The sequence below is a fragment of the Melanerpes formicivorus genome, unplaced genomic scaffold, assembly GCF_026170545.1.
Source record: "Melanerpes formicivorus ecotype bairdi unplaced genomic scaffold, bMelFor1.0.p_v2 SCAF_2, whole genome shotgun sequence".
Taxonomy (NCBI): domain Eukaryota; kingdom Metazoa; phylum Chordata; class Aves; order Piciformes; family Picidae; genus Melanerpes; species Melanerpes formicivorus.
Genome location: NW_027142354.1, coordinates 53,226,378 through 53,249,059, shown reverse-complemented (window position 1 = coordinate 53,249,059; position 22,682 = coordinate 53,226,378). Strand labels below are relative to the sequence as shown.

At 43.3% G+C, this 22,682-nt stretch overlaps 1 protein-coding gene across 3 annotated transcripts in view; it reads right to left on the bottom strand.

The window, feature by feature from the left end:
* Positions 1–22,682, bottom strand: part of RNF145 (ring finger protein 145) — a 50,083-nt gene that overhangs the window by 10,840 nt on the left and 16,561 nt on the right. For all 3 annotated transcript variants that reach the window (XM_068161365.1, XM_068161372.1, XM_068161377.1), the window contains exons 3-6: positions 15,391–15,499; positions 8,434–8,525; positions 3,174–3,409; positions 430–605 (exon numbers count right to left, since the gene is read on the bottom strand). In XM_068161365.1, the coding sequence (XP_068017466.1) occupies positions 430–605; positions 3,174–3,409; positions 8,434–8,525; positions 15,391–15,499 (613 nt within the window). The remainder of the gene's footprint in view (positions 1–429; positions 606–3,173; positions 3,410–8,433; positions 8,526–15,390; positions 15,500–22,682) is intronic.

The following is a 22,682-nucleotide window of genomic DNA, read 5'->3' as shown; positions in this document are numbered from 1 at the left end:
AGAATGTGTTCCACACCAAAATGAAGAAACAAGACATAAAGGGCTCAGAAAGCAACACAATCATGGGCAAGATATCAGTTGGAATGAACTTCAGTTAAAATATCTCAGACTTCAAGCCAATCTGTATACTGCAAACAACTTCAGGACCAAAGCTCAAATTACAGATATGCCCTCATCCAAAGAGTATTTTGCTTTCTTTGGTAACCCTCCCATAGGTCTGCTTATGCTCTGTTTTCAATGGGATCCATTTCCCCAAAGGACAAGCTTAACAGAGCTTCCATATACGGCCATTCTGATAAGGACAAATATTTGTTGAGTATTCAAATGCAACAAAGGCAATCTATTTATCTAGTCTCTAAAAAAGCAGCCACATTCATTTCAGAAGACAGTCAAAACAGAAAATGGGCTATTTGCAGATTAGTCAGTTACCTTGTCAAGAAGAGGAAGAGAAGCCTCTCTCTTGAGGCAGGCTGGTCCCGGGTACTGAAATAGGAATAGATCTGAAGAGCAAATAAGACAAGCCAAAACACCATGAAAAGAACTGGGACAACCAGCTGGTTCCACAGAGACATCCCCAAAGCCAGGAGACCATACACTTCCACCACCTGGGCAAGAGAGAAAAATACAATATATTATTGGTGATTTGATAACAAAACCAGAGTCAACAGCATAGCCAGAAGGAAGCTAAGAATAATTAACATGGCATTAACCATCCCAAGAGGAGAGGTACATCAAACTACAGAAAGGGTGAGCCCAGGTTCAACAGTAATGTATTACCACTGTCTTGAAGCACAGACAAGTACCTGACTGTGCAGCAACTATCAGAGCAGCTGAATGTTCCTCCCTATGAATGAGTGGCTGGGAGCTGCTCACTGCAGCCTGCTCACAGCCGGAGGGATGAGGACATGCATCCCGGCCATGCACCACCGTTTCAGACCCTTCTGCCCAGCTTAAATCACAGCAATGCTATTGTCTCTATAGCTACTGCCAAGTCACTGCACACACTAGATAGTGAAATATGAGCCACATCACTTCAGCACAGTACATCTGCTCTGCTCAACTGTTTAAGGAAAAACTTAATACCTCAGACATGTTATGTCTAAGTACCTCAGAAAGAACATATGATGGGTCTTAATCCATCAAGTACTTTGAAATTCATGCTTAAGAGTTATTTCAAAAGACTCTGAAGCCCAAATTGCTTCTTTTGTAACACAAAAACAAAGTCACAATTCAATCATTTCCAAGAAGCTGGAACTCCATATAGCTGGATTTAATAGGAAAGGCCAAAAGGAAATCCCTGACAACTACCATTTCTTTATCACCTGCTTCCCACAATGACATACATCCATAACAGCTAGCAAATCTTAGCTTAAATAGCTGCCTACTTAAGTCTTTCATGACAAGCATGAGGCACATTACATTCACGGGGCCTGCTGCAGTATGTGGCTGATCAACAAACAATATGCTGCTGGCAGGGATAAGCTGCCAAGCTCCAGCTTTTAGCTCTGCACACAGACTTGTGAAGCAAGTGCATCTGCCCTCAGGGGGACTCCCTTGGCCTGAGACCAACGCAAGCAATCCCATGCAGCTCCTGGCAGAGTGTTCCACCACAGTGGAAAAGGGTCATGCTATGCTCATAATGTAGACTCATAACCATGAGGTATTTCAGCATCTTCTGCTGCAAGTAGACAGCCATGGTTCTAGACCTACTCTTTAATTATACAATTAGCCACAGTCTGAAATACACAGACAAAAAGCTACTTCGGCCACCTGTTAGGAGTTGTCTCAGGCAACCTTCCTGGTCTTTAACATCCCAATATTCACTAAGTTTTGGCACTGATATCAAAACAGCAATCAAATCTAGCCTAAAATAGTAGTAAACTCACAAACACCATGCCAAAAGCCTCACTGAAAACTAGTAACAAGACAAAGTTGGAGCAATGGAAATACAAGTAGGAAAATATTCAAGGTAAAACAGCTACAGCCTCACCTGGAATAAACATACTATGTTTAATTTGTAGTAGAGTGGAAACCAGTTACATAAACACACTACAAACCAGTTATTTTCTTCTGCCCTGTTTGAGGAACACAGGTGAAGAGGCACAAGCTCTTCAGAAATTAACATTTGCTGAATTAATCAGCAAATCTACAAGCTAGTGCTGGATGAGATCAGACCATGCTAGGTACTGTACAAGCACAGAAGGATAATCCTGCTCCAAAGACCAATTACATAGAAGATAAATAACAAGACAGTAATGATCAACGTGACAGGCTGAGACCCAGGCACACCAGACACCTACTGCTGCCAAGTTTTTGTTTGTGTATGACACATATGACAGCAAAGAAGAGCTTTAAAGGAGGCTTTGAAAGAGCTTAACGAGTTAGTTTTCAGACTGCTTCTGGACTGGAGAGCAGAAAATCAGTGGCTTGGTTTGAAAAAAAAAACAACCCAGAAAGTGGTGAAAGGTAAAATAGCAGGGCAGTCAGAGGCCAAGCAAGCATCAATCTTTTTATATTGAAATATCCAGAAGGATGCATATATTCAAGTATTCTATTTCTACATTTAAAATGTGAGGTGTGATGCTGCTGTACCACTAACAAAAGTGTCTTTTCAACTAAACATGCATCAGATGTCAAAGCATTAACAAAATAGATACATGTCCAGAAAGTCTTCTATAGCTGAGACATCTAACAAAAGAGCAGCAATGCTGCTACTCTGAAGAAAATACTACAGCCCTTTGAGGTAACAGCCTACGAGTTACAAATTATTCCCTCAGTGACTTTTACAGCCAAAATTCAGCTTCAGTGTTACTCCCAATTTAACACTACAAGAATTACAAACACTTTTGCTACAGAAGCCTTTTCTTGAAATGAACAGCTACTGCAATTGGGGATTATGTTGCTCATTTAATGAGGCAGTAAATAAATCCCATTCTGCTGCAATCCTGTCTCTTAGGCTGGCTTTGGGAGAGACTAAGCAAAGTCCAAGCAAAGCTTAACTGCTCACCCACCTAAGTTACCATAAAGTGAAGACAGAAGATGCTATGGATAATAACACATCTGGTTTGCTATGAAAGCATGAGTTACACACAGAGCACAAAGTGTTTTTAATTCCTGGCCTGTAAAAAGGGTTCAAGCCAAGAAAAATAAAATGGGTATGTTTGCTCTCTTACCTGGACAAGCTCTCTGTACGCTGATTTCGCCAAGTTATAGGGCACCAAAAGATTTGATGCCAGAAAGTAGAGAACTTCCAAACCGGTGAAAATCATGGCAAATTTGTTGATGATGACAATGGTTTCCAGAGGGACCAGGCAAAGCCGTGCCAGCAGAGGGAGCATGTGAGCAGAGAAAAGCCAGATCTGCTTCGTTTTCATGACGCAGGAGCAGAGCGTACATACCACCAGCTGACCTGGAAACGCGACACGGGATTTTATAATCAAGCTGATTATCCCCTTCAGGAGAAGAGTCTTTTAATACGTTATCTTTCCATAACGCTGTTATCAACATCCAGCATATTGTGACAGTTCTAACTGGGACGCGAGTGTTACGAAACCAGGCTCCCCCACATCTTTTGCTGGGTCACAAAAGTTAACTGTTTTCGGAGGATGCAAAGCACACGCCTGCGCTTCACGGGTGAGCGAGATGTATCCCCAAAACACGTGCAGAATCTTACACAGGCTAATGTGAAATCCCAGGAACGAATGATGCAGAGAATCTGCAGCAAGTAATCTTTTTAACATCCCCAGCTCAACTGAAAGTCTATTTTGTATCTGTACACATAGCAGCAGCTTTCCTGAAGCCCACCTATATGACTATGTCATCCTGACCTAGGCGGAAAAGTAATCAGAGGTCCCAAATGGCTTTTAGAGCAGCAATATTTACACTGACAAGAGAATTACTGGCCAAGAACAGCAACAGGAGAACAGCCAGGTCAGCAGCTGAGACTTCAATAATTTCATCATGCCCAGAGGCAGTTGCTCAAAATTATCACTGAAGCTTGCAAGTGACAGCTAATTAACAACTAAATTCTCTTTTAAGAGTTGGCAGGGACACAAGCACGAGCCCATCTCTCCCACACACCCAGAGATCTGGAGGGTGGTATTTCTAGAGCAGGCCACTTCAGTGTAACTGCTCCCATTAGAGCCACTGGAAGTGACTCTGTTATCTGAGGAAACAGGACTGGGATGAAATGCACAGTGCCTGGGTAAGAACAACTCTCATCATTTTGCAGTAATGAGAAATTTTATTGCTTATTATTTAAAGGAGAACCCTGTTCACCACCTATGTTAGCTGACATCCAAAAGGCACAACTTGTAGTACTAAACCCAGCTGCGTTGGAGCTACTTCCACTAATGTTTGCATTTCACAACCCTTCCTCTCTCTGTTTTTGCCTAAGCAAAACAGAGACTAACAAAATCAAGGCTGTTAACATCTCTAGGTCAGTTCTAACTCCATGTGTTCACATAACCTTACTGATCTTGCAAACCCTTCTAGATGGGCTGGGAAGGGAAGCTGCAAGAAGAGAAATGGCAGTGCCAGGGTCTTGCTTTCATTCTGCCTTGCTTTCCTGCCTTAGGATAGGACTGCTTTCAAAATAACTGCAATTGAGCTGAAAGCAATCTCTAATCCCTACTACTTAAGCAAACACAGTCCTTCCTTCTTCACTGTTCTCTTTCAAGTTTAAGTCCTACTGTCAATTTGCTAGATGCGTTTTTGAGTTAGCAGGTCACTTTTCAGAACAAGCACCCCTGGTCTCAGCAAGACATGATCAACATACTGGGTCTTGTAAGGCTCAGAGGAAGTTACTCTACTCATCTTTTTTAGAATTTCAACAAACTCCAGCTCTGAAGCATTCTCCCTCTGCTTTGTTGTTCTCTGCCCACACACAAGTTGCTACAACCCTATTTAAGATACCACCAGCACACTGCTGTGCTGTAATATTCAGCAGCCTGGCACAGTCGGCATGCGAGGATTTCTGCGAGTCATGGTAACTAAGGCAACCCAGCTCCACGCACAAAGGGATTCAAACACCAGCATCCAACATGTGCTAAGAGTGTCATCATCTGCGATAAAATATTGCGACAACACCACGTTAAACAATCCAGCCCTCTCTGGGATCACTCTGGAGCTCTCCAGTCAAAAATCAGGACCTCCAACTTCAGTCCCATGCAACAGCAAAACCTGCCTTCCTGCGGTACTGACGTGCCGAGCATGCTGGTCATCCCTGCTAAAAATCTCTGACCCTTCCCACCTTTTCCATTTAAACACTGTCATGGGAAGGAGAGTTGTTCACTATCAAAACAAAATACAGGAGGCATTTTCTCTGGTGGCCCAAATCCTTTTCCTGAAGTATGTACCTTGTTGATTCTCAACCCCCTCAGAAAGGGCATGAAATTTCTCCAGTGGAGTTTCCAGTGACTGGTACTTCTCATTTTAAACTGGGAAGTAGCAGCACCTTAGTTCAATCTTTCTGTGCAGTAAATCATAGTGTATCTCCAAGTGAGGATGCACCCTGTCAGTCATCACACACAAAGCAGGATCAGTCAGAAGAAATTAGTTTGTACCTCCTGTCAAGTCATAAAAAGATTTTAATGCTCTGGCTATCTGCTCAGACTTGCAAATCCAGATGAATGTTTGCATTCTGTAAACTGAAATGCTGTGGACTGAAAACTGCCAGACACAGCTAATGAACCTGACAGCTGGAATCCTCCTGGTAGGACACCAGGCTCCTCCACTGGGGAATGAGGCAATAAGGAAGAAATCTATTGCCTTAAGTTCCTGCCCATTCTCTTCCCTTCCCAAAACCTCCACAAATATGTGAAAAGGTGCTGACAGGTATCCAAAGCCTCTCAGCTTGTAAAGCTAATGAAAAGCATGCAACAAGAAACCAGAACAGTACAGCTGCTGCTCAAGCCACTTGGAGAAGGAAACTGACTTCATTTCAATCCCAATTTTAAAAAGCTGATTTTAACAAATTCAGTGATTACATCATTAAATTGTTATGCAAAACCCAGGATGTCTTAAAGTTAATACAGAATCCATTGCTGTGCTCTAAAAAAATGCAAATCTTCGCATCAGCTTCAATTCCAAAACCACACAGCTTTGTAACATTCATGCTCACAAAGCTTATCCAAGGGGCAGACTTCAGAGACCTTTTATTTCTTCCATCCAGCACTTAGGGACATATTTGTAACCCTAGTCAACAGTCATAAGTCTGAATTAGATGCAGGGGAAGAAACAACTGTGAGAGCCCATTCAAAAAGTAGAACAGAATAGAATTAACCAGGTTGGAAAAGACCTTTGAGACCAAGTCCAACCTATCACCCAACACCATCTAATCAACTAAACCATGGCACCAAGTGCCTCAGCCAGGCTCTTCTTAAACACCTCCAGTGATGGTGACTCCACTACCTCCCTGGGCAGCCCATTCCAATGGCAAATCACTCTTTCTGTGAAGAACTTCTTTCTAACATCCAGCCTGAACCTCCCCTGGTGCAGCTTGAGACTGCGTCCTCTCGTTCTGGTGCTGGTTGACTGGGAGAAGAGACCAACCCCCACCTGGCTATAACCTCCCTTCAGGTAGTTGTAGAGAGCAATAAGGTCTCCTCTGAGCCTCCTCCAGGCTAAGCAATCCCAACTCCCTCAGCCTTTCCTCTAACAAATACAAGCATTAATAAAGCTAAAATTGTGAGCTGGCTGGCATACTGTACACCATCCCCTTAGTTCTGACCAGAACTTTCAGGAACCTTAGATATATTGGTAGCAGCATTACTGCCCCATGCACCTGCCTCAGTGACTTCATTAACAGTACTGGCAGCACAACACTCTGGCAGAATATGTAAGAAAATGGTAGAGCAAAGCAGCCATGTGTTCATTTTGTTATGCAGATGACAGAGTCCAGTGTAGCATGCCCCTGAGACACAGCAGATTGCACTGGACAAATACATTTGTGTGTTACATATTTGAGAAAGTATTTAATCTTTACACAAAATGCTGTTAAGCCTCAAAGCCAACTTTCACTGGATAAAAATTAGCATTATCTTTTTCTCACTTATTTTCAATGGAAATTAAACTGGATGAAGCATAACAGGCCTGACTCTCAGTTTGGCTTCTGACTAAATGTCACTGAATGACACAGTGTCTCCTGATTGCTTCTTGCCCAGGCCTGCCTGCTGCTTTGTGATGCTCTCTGAGAGATTCTGCTTAATCATAGGACCCTGCATTGCACCTGAGAGAGAGTCAAAGGACTAATTAGACATTTTTTCCTCACAAACATGCTAAAGATTAAAGTCTTTAGTCTGTACTTTGGAGTTATTTGACAAGACAGCAAAATATATCTAGACATTCAGGAAAGAGAAGAAATTATATCCAAAGATTTCCTGTCCTGTCCTTGAAAACTACTGATGTTATTTCTATTTAAAACAAAATATTAAAAGCAAAGACAAATGCTGCATTTGAAAGTAAAGATGCAGGCAAACAGGAGATGGATATATTCTGGTAGACCTAACATACTGGAAACTCATTTATATCCGCCAGTAGAAGCTGCAAGTAAACAGAAAGCAGCTGAGTTTTGCAAACAGTACATGGCTGACTAAATCTGTCGATAATCTGATGAAAACCATAGATCTTAGTGAAAGGAATTAAGGAAGATTTTAGTTCCAAGCCTGTCTCAGGCTTAATTTTAGAACACACGTGGTGTGTGCGTATTCCAATATCCTTTCAGCAGAGCATATGGTATGGTGTAGCCAACCTTAACACTGGTTTTTTTTCCTCTTCCAGTCAAAGTTCAAAGGGTAAAGGAAGAGCACAGAAAGCCCAAAGGTGGAGAAGTCATCTCTACCATTAATTATGCACAATTTAAATGTAGTATTGACTTCTTACTCTTTAACTCGTTGATTAGAACTATTCCTGGGACTCCATTTGAAAAAAAAAAACAAAAAGCAGCCTGTGGTCCTTTGCACACATCCACAAATCTGTTTCATCAGGTTTTTGTTTTGGTTGGTTTGGGTTTTTTTTTAATAATGGAATGACAGTGTTCATCCATAAAGGAAAATAAATACTTGTACAACACTTACATTGCCAAAAGCAGTACAAATTCACATTACTACTGTAATTTCAACTGTGTTTCCCACCTAAAGATCATTATAGACACCCCAGCCCTCCTTAGTCTGATTGCAAGTCCAAGAGTATCATAGCGGCACAGTATGACAGACGAACCTAGAAAATACTTCAAAGAGTCAAGTATGAGAACATGGATGAATCAGAGGCACAGAAAAAAGGCTGGAAACACCATGCCTCTTGCATATTAACAAGAATCACAGCTACCAAAAGTGGTAAGAGAAATTTGAAACCAAGAGGTAAAACATGCATGGGTTTCAATAAAGAGAATAAGGCAAAGCTCCTTCCTGCACCACACATCTGTAAAGCACTTACCTACTAAAGCAGTCATGAAGCGGTTCAGAGAGAGAGGTTCCAAGTACATTGGCCCTTCATATCCTGATTCCAATTCGCTCCTCACATAATCCCTGCAACACATAAAGGCACAAACTATTAAAGTCCATCTGATCCTAAAGGAAGCAGTGTGTACATTCCACACACGCAACTTCAGTCCGTGTCACAGTCGGCTACCTATATTACAAAAAGCAGTATTGACACTATTGTTACAGCAGCTTCACAGATGCAAGGATCTAACTGAGGCATGACTTCAGCAAGAGAAGCATTACCTGTAATTAGACTCACTGGCACAGCTGTAAAAAATCCTTTGGGACATACAAGCTGTTCTTCAGAGCGTGGCCTGAAACCGCTAATTGACAAAGCCTTTTAAGCACCATTCCATTTTTAAGTGTCCTTATTAAGCATTCTTCTTTCTAATCATAATTTCTTCTCTCACCAGCTCCATGTGAAAACATACAATTTGCAAGCTGGACAGAGAGGTTTTCCAGTTTAAAGCTTAAGAGTATTTTGCACCTAGCAATCTTTTTTTGCATTGAATTAAAAAATAGGTGTGAAGGAAAAGCGACTGTCATGAACCAGAGTCAGGAAAGAGAGTTGCTTCTTAATCCTTTTATTCAACACAATTTGAAAGTTTAGCTCTCTCCTGGGAATTCTGGGGGGGACTAAATGTACACACTTGGATTGACAGATTACTGACAGTTACAGTGAGATAAGTCTTGAAGGTCTGACATTTGTAATTTCTCAGGAAAGGCTATCTGGGAGGGGTGGACTCAGGTAACCAAAGAAAAAGAAGTAAGAACCTTGAGAGACCAGGCATTTTTCTGTTGTTGGTGATCATCTATCAGCTCTGCCCTCAAGCAGGCTAAGATACATAACAGCAATAGAACTCAATTGTGGGAGCTTCACACTACAAGCAAGCATTTTGCGCTTCCAGGAAACAATCCTTGAACGGCACTGCAGTAATTCTCCAGTGAGTCCTTAATCCCCTGCCATGAGACAGCAGGCAATACTCATGACCCTTTGCACCCAGACCTCCAGCCTTTTTCTGCCTTGCCCCAGCGACCCTTCCTTTTCCATTCCCAGGGTGGCTGCCACTCCATCCTTGTTAGGACACTCCCAACTCTGCCACAAGCGGCACAACTAAGCCTGTGCTGACAATGTCCAGTCATTCATGTCTAGCTGCATCACATGCCAGGAATGCTAGACAGACACACTTGATCTGACCTGGCATGGAGCTAGCAGAGTCTGTTTGCTCCAGGGGCATGGCACTTACAAGAGCAAGTGCAGGGTCCTGCATCTGGGTCGAAGCAATCCCAGGCACAAATACAGGCTGGGCAGTGACTGGCTGGAAAGCAGCCCTGAGGAGAGAGACTTGGGGGTGCTGGTGGACAAAAAGCTCAACATGAGCTCTCAGTGTGCACTTGCAGCCCGCAAAGCCAATCAGATCCTGGGCTGCATCAGGAGAAGTGTGGCTAGCAGGTCGAGGGAGGTGATCCTCCCCCTCTACTCAGCCCTGGTGAGACCCCACCTGGAGTACTGTGTCCAGTTCTGGAGCCCCTATTACAAGAGGGATGTGGAGGTGCTGGAACGTGTCCAGAGAAGGGCCACGAGGATGATCAGAGGGCTGGAGCACCTCTCCTATGAGGACAGACTGAAGGAGTTGGGGCTGTTCAGTCTGCAGAAGAGAAGGCTCCGAGGAGACCTAATTGTCGCCTTCCAGTATCTGAAGGGGGCCTACAGGAAGGCTGGGGAAGGACTTCTCAGGATCTCAGGTAGTGATAGGACTAGGGGGAATGGAATGAAGCTGGAGGTGGGGAGATTCAGGCTGGATGTGAGGAGGAGGTTCTTCACCATGAGAGTGGTGAAACCCTGGAATGGGTTGTCCAGGGAGGTGGTCGAGGCCCCATCCCTGGGGGTGTTTAAGAGCAGGCTGGATGAGGCTCTGTCCAGGCTGATCTAGTGTGGGGTGTCCCTGCCCATGGCAGGGGGGTTGGAACTAGATGATCCTTGTGGTCCCTTCCAACCCTGAATGAAACTATGAAACTTGCATTTATTACATATTTATTTATATCAGTGAGGCCAGCCATGCTCACTGGGAACGGATGTGGTCAAATCAAGGCTAACAGTAGCAGAAACCACAACCAATACAAGAACTATGCTTTTTATTTCAGTGCAGAAAAATATGTAACTGTGCTACTGGAAGCAGTCACTTCTCCCCAGCAATGTGGAAATATACCTTCTAGTATTAGCTTGCTACCCTAATCTAAGGTATGCACATTCCATTTTGGGGGGGGAAAAAAAAAGCATCTTCGGAATTTGAGATATAAATCTCAAAGTACTAAAACAAACACTTCAAAGTCTGTTCTTCACAGCTGACAACCCTGCCTACTCACTGCAGCATTTCGAGTGTCACAGTATATGGGAGGTGTGTTGAAACAGGTTCTTCAGACTGTAACCTACAATTAAAAACACCTGAGGACTTGAAAAGGCACCTAAGACAACTGGTTCTAGATAGAACTTTCCCCCTTGCTATCAAGATATAGCTAAGCACAAGAGGCTTTTCCACCTTCCAACACCCACACGGATCTAATGTTTTGGGACAAAGTTGGGCATTTATTTATTTCACATGAAGCTGCAGAGAGCACTTTCTGAAAGCATCAGCGACACAAACAGGATAATCCATTAGAAAACTGGACACACAAAAAACAACACCAGTTGAAACATGCTGAAGAGTTTAACCTCAAGCCAGAGAGATGGTTAGAAGACTGGAATCTCTCTCTTACAAGGAGAGGCTGAGGGACCTGAAGCTTTTTGGCCTGGAAAAGAGAAGACTGAGAAGGGATCTTATAAATGTGTATTAGTATCTAAAGGGTGGAGGGTCATGAGGATGGGGCTGGGCTCTCTTCAGTGGTTCCCAGCAAAAGGACAAGGGGCAGTGGGTACAAACTAGAACGCAGGAGGTTCCACTTGAACTTGAGGAGAAACTTCTTTACTGTAAGGGTGACGGAGCACTGGAACAGGCTGTCCAGAGAGGTTGTGGAGTGTCCTTCTCTGGAGACTTTCAAAACCTGCTCGGACACATTCCTGTGGAACCTGATCTAGGCATACCTGGGTTAGCAGGGGGGTTAGACTCAATCTCCAGAGGTCCATTCCAATCCCTACCATTCTGTGATTCTATGCTGAAGATGGCTTTTAGTATTAGCAATTTCATGTTCCACCCTCAAATTTGTGATGAAAACACTGGCTGCTTCTAGAGCACTTGACAGAAAGCAGTGAAAACATCAAGTTTCTTCTATCTGTTAGGAACTAGGTGACAAAATCCTCCAGGATACCAACTGTAGCAAGACGACCTCACACGATTTAGCTAAGACATGCCAACAAAGCTGCACTTACTGTTGCTTCTTCAGCACCAGAAATGTGCCTGGAGATGACCCAAATTCCTTCAAGCTACATTTCTTGCTGTTGTCTACCCAATTCAGTCATGGGCACAGAGGTCTGTACTTGGTGTAATTCCTGAAGCAACTCTCATTAATTGAGTTTTAGGCCAAGCAGCTTGCAGAAACAACGTTTTAACATCTCCTAAATTTTTTAAATAGTATTTGTAGATGATGTCTGAATAAGGAAAGTCAAAGCAGTGATTCTCTTATTACCAGTACAAACACATAGATCTTTTGGCACAGACACCAATCAGAAGATGCCTCAAACAGCTGCAGTGCCTTACAAGATGCTGAGAAGAGCAAATGCCTGCACTCAATTTTGATCAATTAAAGCTGTATTAAGCAGCAGCTTTTTACATTCGAGAATTGTTCACTTTACTGCAGCAATGTAAGAAAACAAGAATGCTAACATCATTATTTACTAGTTAATGAAATGACTGAAACTACATTATTACTTTAGAAAGCTAGGATACAAGAATAAAGCTGAGATCAGATTGCAGGCTGCTCATTCTGTAGATGTATTTCTAGCCTCATTTGATTGAACTGCTGGACTGTTAACATGCACTCAGGGACTGCCATGACCAACAATGCTCTACAAAGGCAGAGATGCAGTGCTTTACACACAACCATTTTTTGTTACTCAAAGTGCAGAAAGGTCTTCTGTTATTAAGAATATGCTTTGTAATTGACTGACATTAGGCACAGTGGTTATCTGACCTAATTGACTCATACTGCTGACATTTACTTTGCCTGATTAATCTCTGCTGTCAACATCAAACATACTCCCATAGGTCCTAAATGTCTACAACCTTAAAACTAAGTGTATTTTAAGATTATCCATAAGGAACAGCTCAGTTTCTTGCTCCCTCCCCATCTTCTCATTCTAAGCTCTTCCAAGGCTGAACACTTGAAATAATTATAACAAAACTGCAAAGCATGAAATACAATAACGTTGTGATTCTTGTTGTTCTTTGTGCATTAACAGGGTGTTCAATGGCATCATTTCTTTTCTGCACAACTGTATCATTTGTTTTTCCCAGTTTTATTGCTGAGAAGAGGGAAAAGAAACATGATCCTTTTAAGCAAGGCATTTGTTCAGGTACATTTAAAGTAAAACCAGCATCCATTTTCCTTCTCAGGAGCAGCAGGATTTTGATTTTTAAAGCTGACTTCTCCTTTTACCATAAACAGATGGTATATTATCTCTACCCAAACTGCCATACAAATGTAGCATCTTTTTGGACTCTCCAAGCGTTCACAAACATTATCTAACCAATCTTTACACATCAAGGTAATTCTCAGTCTTGCAGATAAGGAAACAAACACTGAAGAAGTTAGGTGATTTATCAAGGTTACACAAACCTGGAAGTCTGAAGTCAGAGCTTAACTATAAAATTCACATATTCCCAGACTTGCAGCTGAACCACAAGCTATTTCTGGGATGGAAAAAAAGGACTGAAAGCTGAAGTCTTTCAACAGCTCAGAATTTCCAGGACACTGCAAAGTCATAAGTGCCAGCTGATTCTGGTCTTGTTCTATAATTTGCATTAACCAAACTGGCCTCAATATGAGACCTCTTCATCTGTCTTAAATAGCATCCCAACTGGTACTGCATGGAAGCAACTCACAGAAGTTTTCAGCTCTAAGCTGAACTATTAACAAAACCCACTCAGAAACAGTTTGCACATGTGACTACTGCACGCCTGCTAAATAGAAACACCAGTTGGAATTGGATAGCTTTGGCAATAGAAGGAATAACTCCACCAACATCTTATTTGTGTGCCACACTTTGCTATTTTTAATGCTAGAACTAATGGGATTCAAAAATTCTTTTGAAAAGCTACTGCAAAGATGGCTGCTGCTGAGAGCCCCTTACATGGTGCTTCCTTCCAAACCAAGTCAGTCTTCTATCTAGGGAATGGGTAAGCACACTCAAAGCTGTTAGCAACTACATTAGCTTTGCAAAATAGCTAGGGAATACTGCTAGACAATTTGAATCCTAGACATCTTTTAATTACATATATTTTTGGTGCCAGTTTATGCAAGATTTAATTAAAGTCTTTATTAAGTCATTCCATGAGTACCAAATAGAGAAAGCTCAGTGCAAATACACCAAACAGTCCAAGCAATAGTTATCTAAGATGTTTTAATGAAGCCTGAAAACTTTCAAATCTCACAAAGCAATAGAAGTCAATTAAGATTACACAGAAACACAAACAAGAAAGGTAGTAAAACCAAACACTGTGCTATACTTTAATGTAGCAATCAAAATCCACACCCTCTCCCTTCCTTTTAAGTAACAAAAAGATCTCTAGCAGCAAATGTGTTTGACCCTGAATCTCATGGGTATTTGCTAGTAGTCTTTATCAATTAAGAACCTCTGCTGAAATAAAAATGTTCAGGTTGCTTTTTCTAATAAGAAAACCTCCAGCCCTGTAAGAAACATCCACAAACTATAAAAACCTCAGAACTCCCCTGAGGATGATAAAAATCCCTCTTTCCTTCCAACCCAGGCAATGAGAGGCCATAATTCCTCTCTTGCACTCTCATCCATTCAGGAAATCATTAACTGCAACTCTGACAGCCACAACAGTGACATGTCAAGTCACCACAAAACCTTCATTAACACTCTCCTGAACTGCAACACACAGAGCAGAAGATAGCCCAGCACATGCTTTAAAACAACCATTCTGATGTAGAAATAACGAACCTATTACTTCACTGAAATCAATCAAAACCACACTTTTAAATGCTTCCCATCAGCAGGCACCAAAATAAATCAGGCTCAAGTCCATATTTGCAAAACTTCCCATGTGAAACCATTAACGTGATGGCACTCTCCTTGGTTCCAATTAAACTTCTTGTCAGCATGACAGTTTATGCTGGCTTTCAACAGATTTAGCTGAAGCCAAAAGAAGATGATTGACTCTGTCTTGTTCAACTCAAGAGCTCTTCAGCCTCTTGCTCTGCATTTTATTTTTTGTATTTCATTTTGCTCTGCCTTTTTGTTTTTCATTGTAAAACATACCACATAAGCCAAGATGAATTTAAGAATAAATCCCACCATTGTTTTACTTGTAGCATCTTCCATATCTCTATTTTCTCTCCTGTCACAGGAGTCAGAAAACATCTGCATTGTAGAATGCTCCAGTGCTGAAAGCATGTTAGCCAAACCATTGAGTAACTCACATTACTACATGAGAGGCCACATTTAGTTGTGTGGTTAAGTGTTTTATCTCCTCAGGTTAATGGACATTACACTCTAGAGAAGTGTAGGTCAAAATTCCTTTTAAATCAATGAAAACACACCAAAACCACCTGACTGCATCTTTAATTCTCTATTTTTTTTCAAGACAAAAGAGCAGCAAGATCTACTTAGGTTCCTGGCATAGAAAAAAAGGCCTCCACAAAACCAGACCTATCCCATTTATACAAGGTATTAACAAAACACCAGCAATTTTTCTCATCTCCCAACTGAAATTAACCCACTCATTCTTACCTGGAAATTTGGTGCCCAGCATAAAGCAGCAGCGCAGTTAAGAAGTACAGGTAAAGCCGAACCAGGTGTTGCCTTGGTAAAGTTAGGAGCACAACACTTAAGATGTAACCTGTAACAAAAAGCAAGAGGTTGGAATTTCAAACAACATTACCTAATTCCAAGTATCTTAACAAGTACTAACACTCAAGTTATTCAGATCTCTTTAATCACCTGTGTTTTCATTTGGTCTTGAAACTCGCGTACCTACTTACATTTTCCTCTCATCAAAACACAAAGCACACACAAAAATCTGCCACTTTTCCTTTTTCCCCTCATGAACAGAAATAGCTGAACCAGCTTCTCTAAGATTTCACCTAGATGTCAAGAAGTGGACTTGATCCACAGTGTTTTAATGACTAAATTAACATAACCTATGTAACAAAGGGAAGACAGGCCGAGGTATCCCTTCATCCAAGTGAGAGCTCAGTGTTGCAGGGCTTTTTCCCTAGCCATCTGAACTCAGTCAACTGATGTAAAACAATCCTCTTTTCTTCTTCAAGTAAAGGACACACAGAATGCTTTTCCATGCTGATTAGCATCACACATTTTAATTCTTCCACTGCTTCTTCATGGTTTAAAAACACCTTTTTGTATGCCCACAATTTGGGTTGGAGGCATGGAGACACATAGGCTGTTCTCCACACTGGCAATATTAAAGCACATTCAAGCTATTAGTGTTGCATAAATCAAGGACAAGATTTGGCACAGCCTAGGATTTATAGGTATTCATATCAGTAGTTCCTTTACTTCCTATTAGCATTTAGAATAGAATAGAATTAACCAGGTTGGAAAAGACCTTTGAGACCAAGTCCAACCTATCACCCAACACCATCTAATCAACTAAACCATGGCACCAAGTGCCTCAGCCAGGCTCTTCTTAAACACCTACAGTGATGGTGACTCCACCACCTCCCTGGGCAGCCCATTCCAATGGCAAATCACTCTTTCTGTGAAGAATTTCTGCCTAACACCCAGTCAAAACCTCCCATGGCACAGCTTGAGACTCTGTCCTCTTGTTCGGGTGCTGGCTGCCTGGGAGAGAAGACCAACCCCCACCTGGCTACAACCTCCCTTCAGGTAGTGGTAGACAGCAATAAGGTCTCCTCTGAGCCTCTTCTTCTCTAGGCTAAGCAACCCCAGCTCTCTCAGCCTTTCCTCATAGGGCTTGTGCTCCAAACCCCTCACCAACTTTGTTGCCCTTCTCTGGATACATACCAGCAACTCAACATCTTTTCTAAACTGAGGGGCCCAGAACTGGACACAGTACTGAAGGTGTGGCTTGACCAGTGCTGAGTACAGGGGCAGAATGACTTCCCTGCTCCTGCTGGCCACACCATTCCTGATACAGGCCAGGATGCCATTGGCCTTCTTGGCCACCTGGTAGTAAGCCTGTGGAAAAGGACCTGATGCAGATAAAGCTTTACTCTTCAAGACCATAGCCTGGCTGCTCAGCAGCCTCTCTAACAAGCAGAGCACTGATCCTTCTTTTCATACATGCTCTTACTAGGATCCTTAAACAAAGCCCTACTTTGAAGACCCCTTCAGAACTGAGTGGTACGTGTCCATTCTGTTCCCTTTCCCAGACAGATTGCAGGTCAAAAACCCAGCACATGGTGCCCTGACTTATCTTTATTTCTGAGCTCTCCGTCACAATGCAGGGCACTCGTGCTCTTTCTGAAGGTCAGCTCAAGTGCCCAGCACTTGAAATCCATTTAGGAAAAAAATCCCAGTAACTGCTAACAACTTCTCTGCAGCTAAAACCAAAATGCTATAGAAGAACTTATAGTGACACTTAGAGCTATACCAGTCACATTGCACACAAAGTTTCATCAATCTATGCAGCAACACTAGGCAGAGACTCTTTTACTGGAGTTAATTTATACATTATTTCAAGTTTCTTTTTAAAAGCTCAAAGTGACTCTAGATCCTCCTGGAGGCACTACTGACTCGGAAGAATAGTGAAGAGGTGACTGGGAACAGTCAGCATGGCTTTGTCAAGGGTAAATCCTGCCTGACCAACCTGGTGGCCTTCTACGAACAGGTGACAATATTAATAGCTGAGGGGCGAGCAACTGATGTCATTTACCTGGACCTGAGCCAAGCCTTCGACACTGTCCCGCACCACATCCTGGTCTCCAAACTGGTGACATATGGGTTTGATGGGTCGACCACTAGATGGATAAGGAACTGGCTTGATGGCCACACCCAAAGAGTGGCTGTCAATGGCTCCATGTCCCAGTGGAGGCCAGTGACAAGCAGAGTCCCTCAGGGATCAGTCCTGGGACCTGTCTTGTTCAACATCTTTGTGGGTGACATGGACAGTGGCATTGAGTGCACCCTCAGCAAGTTTGCTGATGACACCAAGATGTGTGGTGCAGCAGACACACTGTAGGGAAGGGAGGCCATCCAGAGGGACCTTGACAGGCTGGAAAAGTGGGCCCATGACAACCTCATGAGGTTCAATAAGAGCAAGTGCAGGGTCCTGCATCTGGGTTGAGGCAATCCCAGGCACAAATACAGGAGGGGCAGTGACTGGCTGGAAAGCAGCCCTGAGGAGAGAGACTTGGGGGTGCTGGTGGACAAAAAGCTCAACATGAGCTCTCAGTGTGCACTTGCAGCCCTCAAAGCCAATCGGATCCTGGGCTGCATCAAGAGAAGTGTGGCCAGCAAGTCAAGGGAGGTGATTCTCTCCCTCTACTCAGCTCTGCTGAGACCCCACCTGGAGTACTGCATCCAGTTCTGGAGCCACTATTACAAGAGGGATATGGACATGTTGGAACATGTCCAGAGAAGGGCCATGAGGATGAGCAGAGGGCTGGAGCACCTCTCCTATGAGGACAGACTGAAGGAGTTGGGGCTGTTCAGTCTGCAGAAGAGAAGGCTCCGAGGTGACCTAATTGTGGCCTTCAGTATCTGAAGGGGGCCTACGAGAAGGCTGGGGAGGGACTTCTCAGGATATCAGGTAGTGATAGGACTAGGGGGAATGGAATGAAGCTGGAGGTGGGGAGATTCAGGCTGGATGTGAGGAGGATGTTCTTCACCATGAGAGTGGTGAAACCCTGGAATGGGTTGTCCAGGGAGGTGGTTGGGGCACCATCCCTGGAGGTGTTTAAGACCAGGCTGGATGAGGCTCTGGCCAGCCTGATCTAGTGTGGGGTGTCCCTGCCCATGGCAGGGGGGTTGGAACTAGATGATCCTTGTGGTCCCTTCCAACCCTGACTGATACTATGATACTATGATCAGGCACTCCTAAGAAATGGGACAACCAGTTACTCTAAACCAGCTTGAGAACATAGCCCCATATTTGAAAAAGAGACAATTTCAGAGTCAACCATTGCTTATGTAGAAGTACTACGAGGCTATTTAACATTTGTCACCTTCAATAAGCCATCTCTGTAAAACTCTACCAACAGCTCAGTCTTCAAGAAGGTAACTTGCAACATGCTTCCAGGAAATTGCAGCAGAATCATAGGGTGCCAAGCAAAGATCAATTTGGACATCAGCAGTGATGCTGGAGAGACAAAGGCCATTTACTTACCTTTTTAAAAATACAGACATAGAACACATACAAATATAAAATTTAACCCTAAAGAGAATTTTTCAACTACTTTCATAAAGTAGCTATGACAAGTTGCACACCTGTCTGAAGAGATGTCTTTTCAAAAGCTGAAATAACTGATAGTTTCTTTGATCGTACAAGTAACCACCATTGGTTTCTGTACAGTGTCCATTTGAGTTATAAAAATGATCCAAGAGCTGGAACCCTGATACAGTGAGGGCAGGCTAGGAGTGTGGGGGTCATTCAGCCTAAAGAGCAGGCTCTGGGGAGACCTTACTGCAGCACCTCAATAAAGGGGGCTTATAAGAAAAAAGTCTCAAGCTGCGCCAGGGGAAGTTTAGGCTGGAGGTGAGGAGAAAGTTCTTCACCAAGAGAGACACTGGCCATTGGAATGTGCTGCCTAAGGAGGTGGTGGAGTCACCATCCCTGGAGGTGTTCAAGAGGGGACTGGACATGGCACTTGGTGCCATGGTCTAGTCATGAGGTCTGTGGTGACAGGTTGGACTCAATCTTTGAGGTCTCTTCCGACCTTAGTGATACTGTAAAAGGAAAGACTTCTTAGTGGGGGTAGTAGCAAGAGTAGAAGGAGTGATGGTTTTAGAGTAAAAGAGGGGAGATTAAGGCTACATTATGAGGAAGAAATGTTTTTTGTTTGGTTTTGTGTGTTTTGTTTTTTACAATAAGGATGGTAAAACACTGGTCCAGGTCACCCAGAAATGTGGCAGATGCCTGGTCCAGGCGAGGCTGACACAGGGCTCTCAGTAACCTGATCCAGTTGAAGATGTCCCTGCACACTGCAGAAGGGTTGAACTACATGACTGCTAAAGGTCCTTTTCAACGAAACCATTCTATGATTATGTGAGTCTATGACTTATTTTGAGCTTCTTAAAGGGTCCTGAAACATGGCACCACAGCAGCTTCCTTCTGGCAACTGTTAACTTCTAGTTAACACAACACAGCAGATAGTCTGCATTGTCATTTTCCTTAGCAAACACCTGTATTTAACAGAACTCCCCTGTTCACCACCTTCCTTTTACCAAACATATAAATGGCAAGAGAGGGGAACCCTTCAGCAGAACCTCCATGAAGACATTTAACTAGTTTGCACCAAATTGTGACTGGCTGGAAAGTAGCCCTGAGGAGAGAGACTTCGGGGTGCTGGCGGACAAAAAGCTCAACATGAGCTCTCAATGTGCACTTGCAGCCTGCAAAGCCAATCAGATCCTGGGCTGCATCAGGAGAAGTGTGGCTAGCAGGTCGAGGGAGGTGATCCTCCCCCTCTACTCAGCCCTGGTGAGACCCCACCTGGAGTACTGTGTCCAGTTCTGGAGCCCCTATTACAAGAGGGATGTGGAGGTGCTGGAACGTGTCCAGAGAAGGGCCACAAGGATGATCAGAGGGCTGGAGCACCTCTCCTATGAGGACAGACTGAAGGAGTTGGGGCTGTTCACGCTGGAGAAGAGAAGCCTTCGAGGTGACCTAATTGTGGCCTTCCAGTATCTGAAGGGGGCCTACAGGAAGGCTGGGGAGGGACTTCTCAGGATCTCAGGTAGTGATAGGACTAGGGGGAATAGAATGAAGCTAGAGGTGGGGAGATTCAGGCTAGATGTGAGGAGGAGGTTCTTCACCATGAGAGTGGTGAGACCCTGGAATGGGTTGTCCAGGGAGGTGGTCGAGGCCCCGTCCCTGGGGGTGTTTAAGAGCAGGCTGGATGAGGCTCTGGCCAGCCTGACCTAGTGTGGGGTGTCCCTGCCCATGGCAGGGGGGTTGGAACGGGATGATCCTTGTGGTCCCTTCCAACCCTGAATGAAACTATGAAACTATAAATTACAGCATCATGAGCCAGTTCCAGCAGCTCCCACACCATTTCCAGACATTCTTAAAACCTCATCTCTGCTGTACTCCCTACCTTTCCTTAACTGCTTAGTTAGGAAAAATTCTCTCATCAGGACAACTCACATGGCACAACCACATATTATTACAGCACTTGGGGTGATCTCTCTAAACCTCTCTCACTATAGCCCATGACTCACCTTCAGGTGGAGAACTAAATGGAGTTTGTTATGCAGTCTTTTATTCCTCTGTTACTCTATAAATAGTCTAAGAATACCTGTTTACTGTATCTGCACTTTATCTCTGCCACATTTATCTTCTTTTATCACGTTAAAGTCTGATCCTTGGCCATGTGATGATGTATTTGTGTGGTGCTGGGACAATTTCTGTGAAGGAAGACCTTTTTGAAGGCAGGAACTGCACTGCAACACAGCCACGTTAGGTAGCACTATTTAAGAAGCCACAGAAGGTCATTCTTCTGTACACCATCACAGCTTCAACCAAAACACAGCAGGGAACACTGAAGGAGTGAAAAAAAAATATCCAAAAATAAATCAAAGGATGAGAAGATTACTATCACACATGTGCCTTTTAAACAGAGGGATTCCAAACAGCACACATGCTTACAACACTGCACCAGCAAGCAGCATGAGAGAGCCAAGGTTACTGCAGAAGCTTGAGCAATAAACTCCACTGCTCGTGAGTTTGGGCTGGAATTGAAATGTTCACTCTGAAGCAGCCATTTGCTCCAATTGTTAGATTTTGAAGAGAGGGAGAATGAGAGACATTTAAAGTAGTCTTATTTACAATTCCCTCTTGTGCCTTGATAAGAGAGAGATTTCAACACACTTCATACTGCAATATGTACATTTTTGCTGCAGAAGCCTTATTCCCAAAGTGGTACCAACCTCATTTTTATTGGCCATGCTTCTGCCAAGGCATGTTTATAAAAAGAAAAGAAAAAGGGGCAAATAATTCATTACCAAACTGCCTCATTGCAGAAGAAAGGACAGAGAAACCCAAATTCAGACATACCAGCAGCAAAACTCTATTCCCTTTGTTCTCACTCAAATTATGTAATTAGTGTAGAGCATAAGCAAGATTGTACTTCTAAACAAAGAACCAGGAAATTAAATTTCTCACAGCAGCTTTTTCATCTAAATCATTACATTCTGTTGCCATTTGCACCTCCTCTGTTGGAGGAACACATGTTGTTGAGAATATATATCCCTTTGGAGAGATTCTCCACACACAAGGATTTACAGTTTGAGAAACAGTTGTCTTACTGGGTAACCTTCAGACATGGGTTAACAGTAACTAATACCTGCTTCCCATCCAAAGCTTTCTCAGCTCTAGGTCTGCAATGAGCACTCCCTGCCCTGGATTTAGGCCATGCATGCTACTGACACTCTTGGGGCTTGGTGTATTGTGCCTTTGAACCCACTGAATACAGTTCTGCTTAAGTGCAAGCAGCAGGGTCAGTGAAGCCCAAATTCCTGCCCTGGTAAAGAAACCATTCTAACACAGGTTAAAATAAAAAGACTCAGGCAAGACAGAATAAACTCTCTGCTGAATACAACAGTAGTGCCCTGCTGCTAGGCTGCCAAGAAACTGAAGTGCATCCATAGGCTTCCAGCTATAAGGATTGCTACTGAAGACCTATTCTGTCAGCCTTACAAATACATAGACCCACCACTGACTCAGGAGCATGAGGAGGCAGACAACTTCTACTGCCTCTCCTGCAAGACAGCACAGGTTCAGGCCCCGCTGGAGAAAACAAACAATAATTAGCAGAAAAGCAAAGTTATACATTGCTAGACAAGAACACATGTATTAACTAGCTCATGACTTCATCTACAAT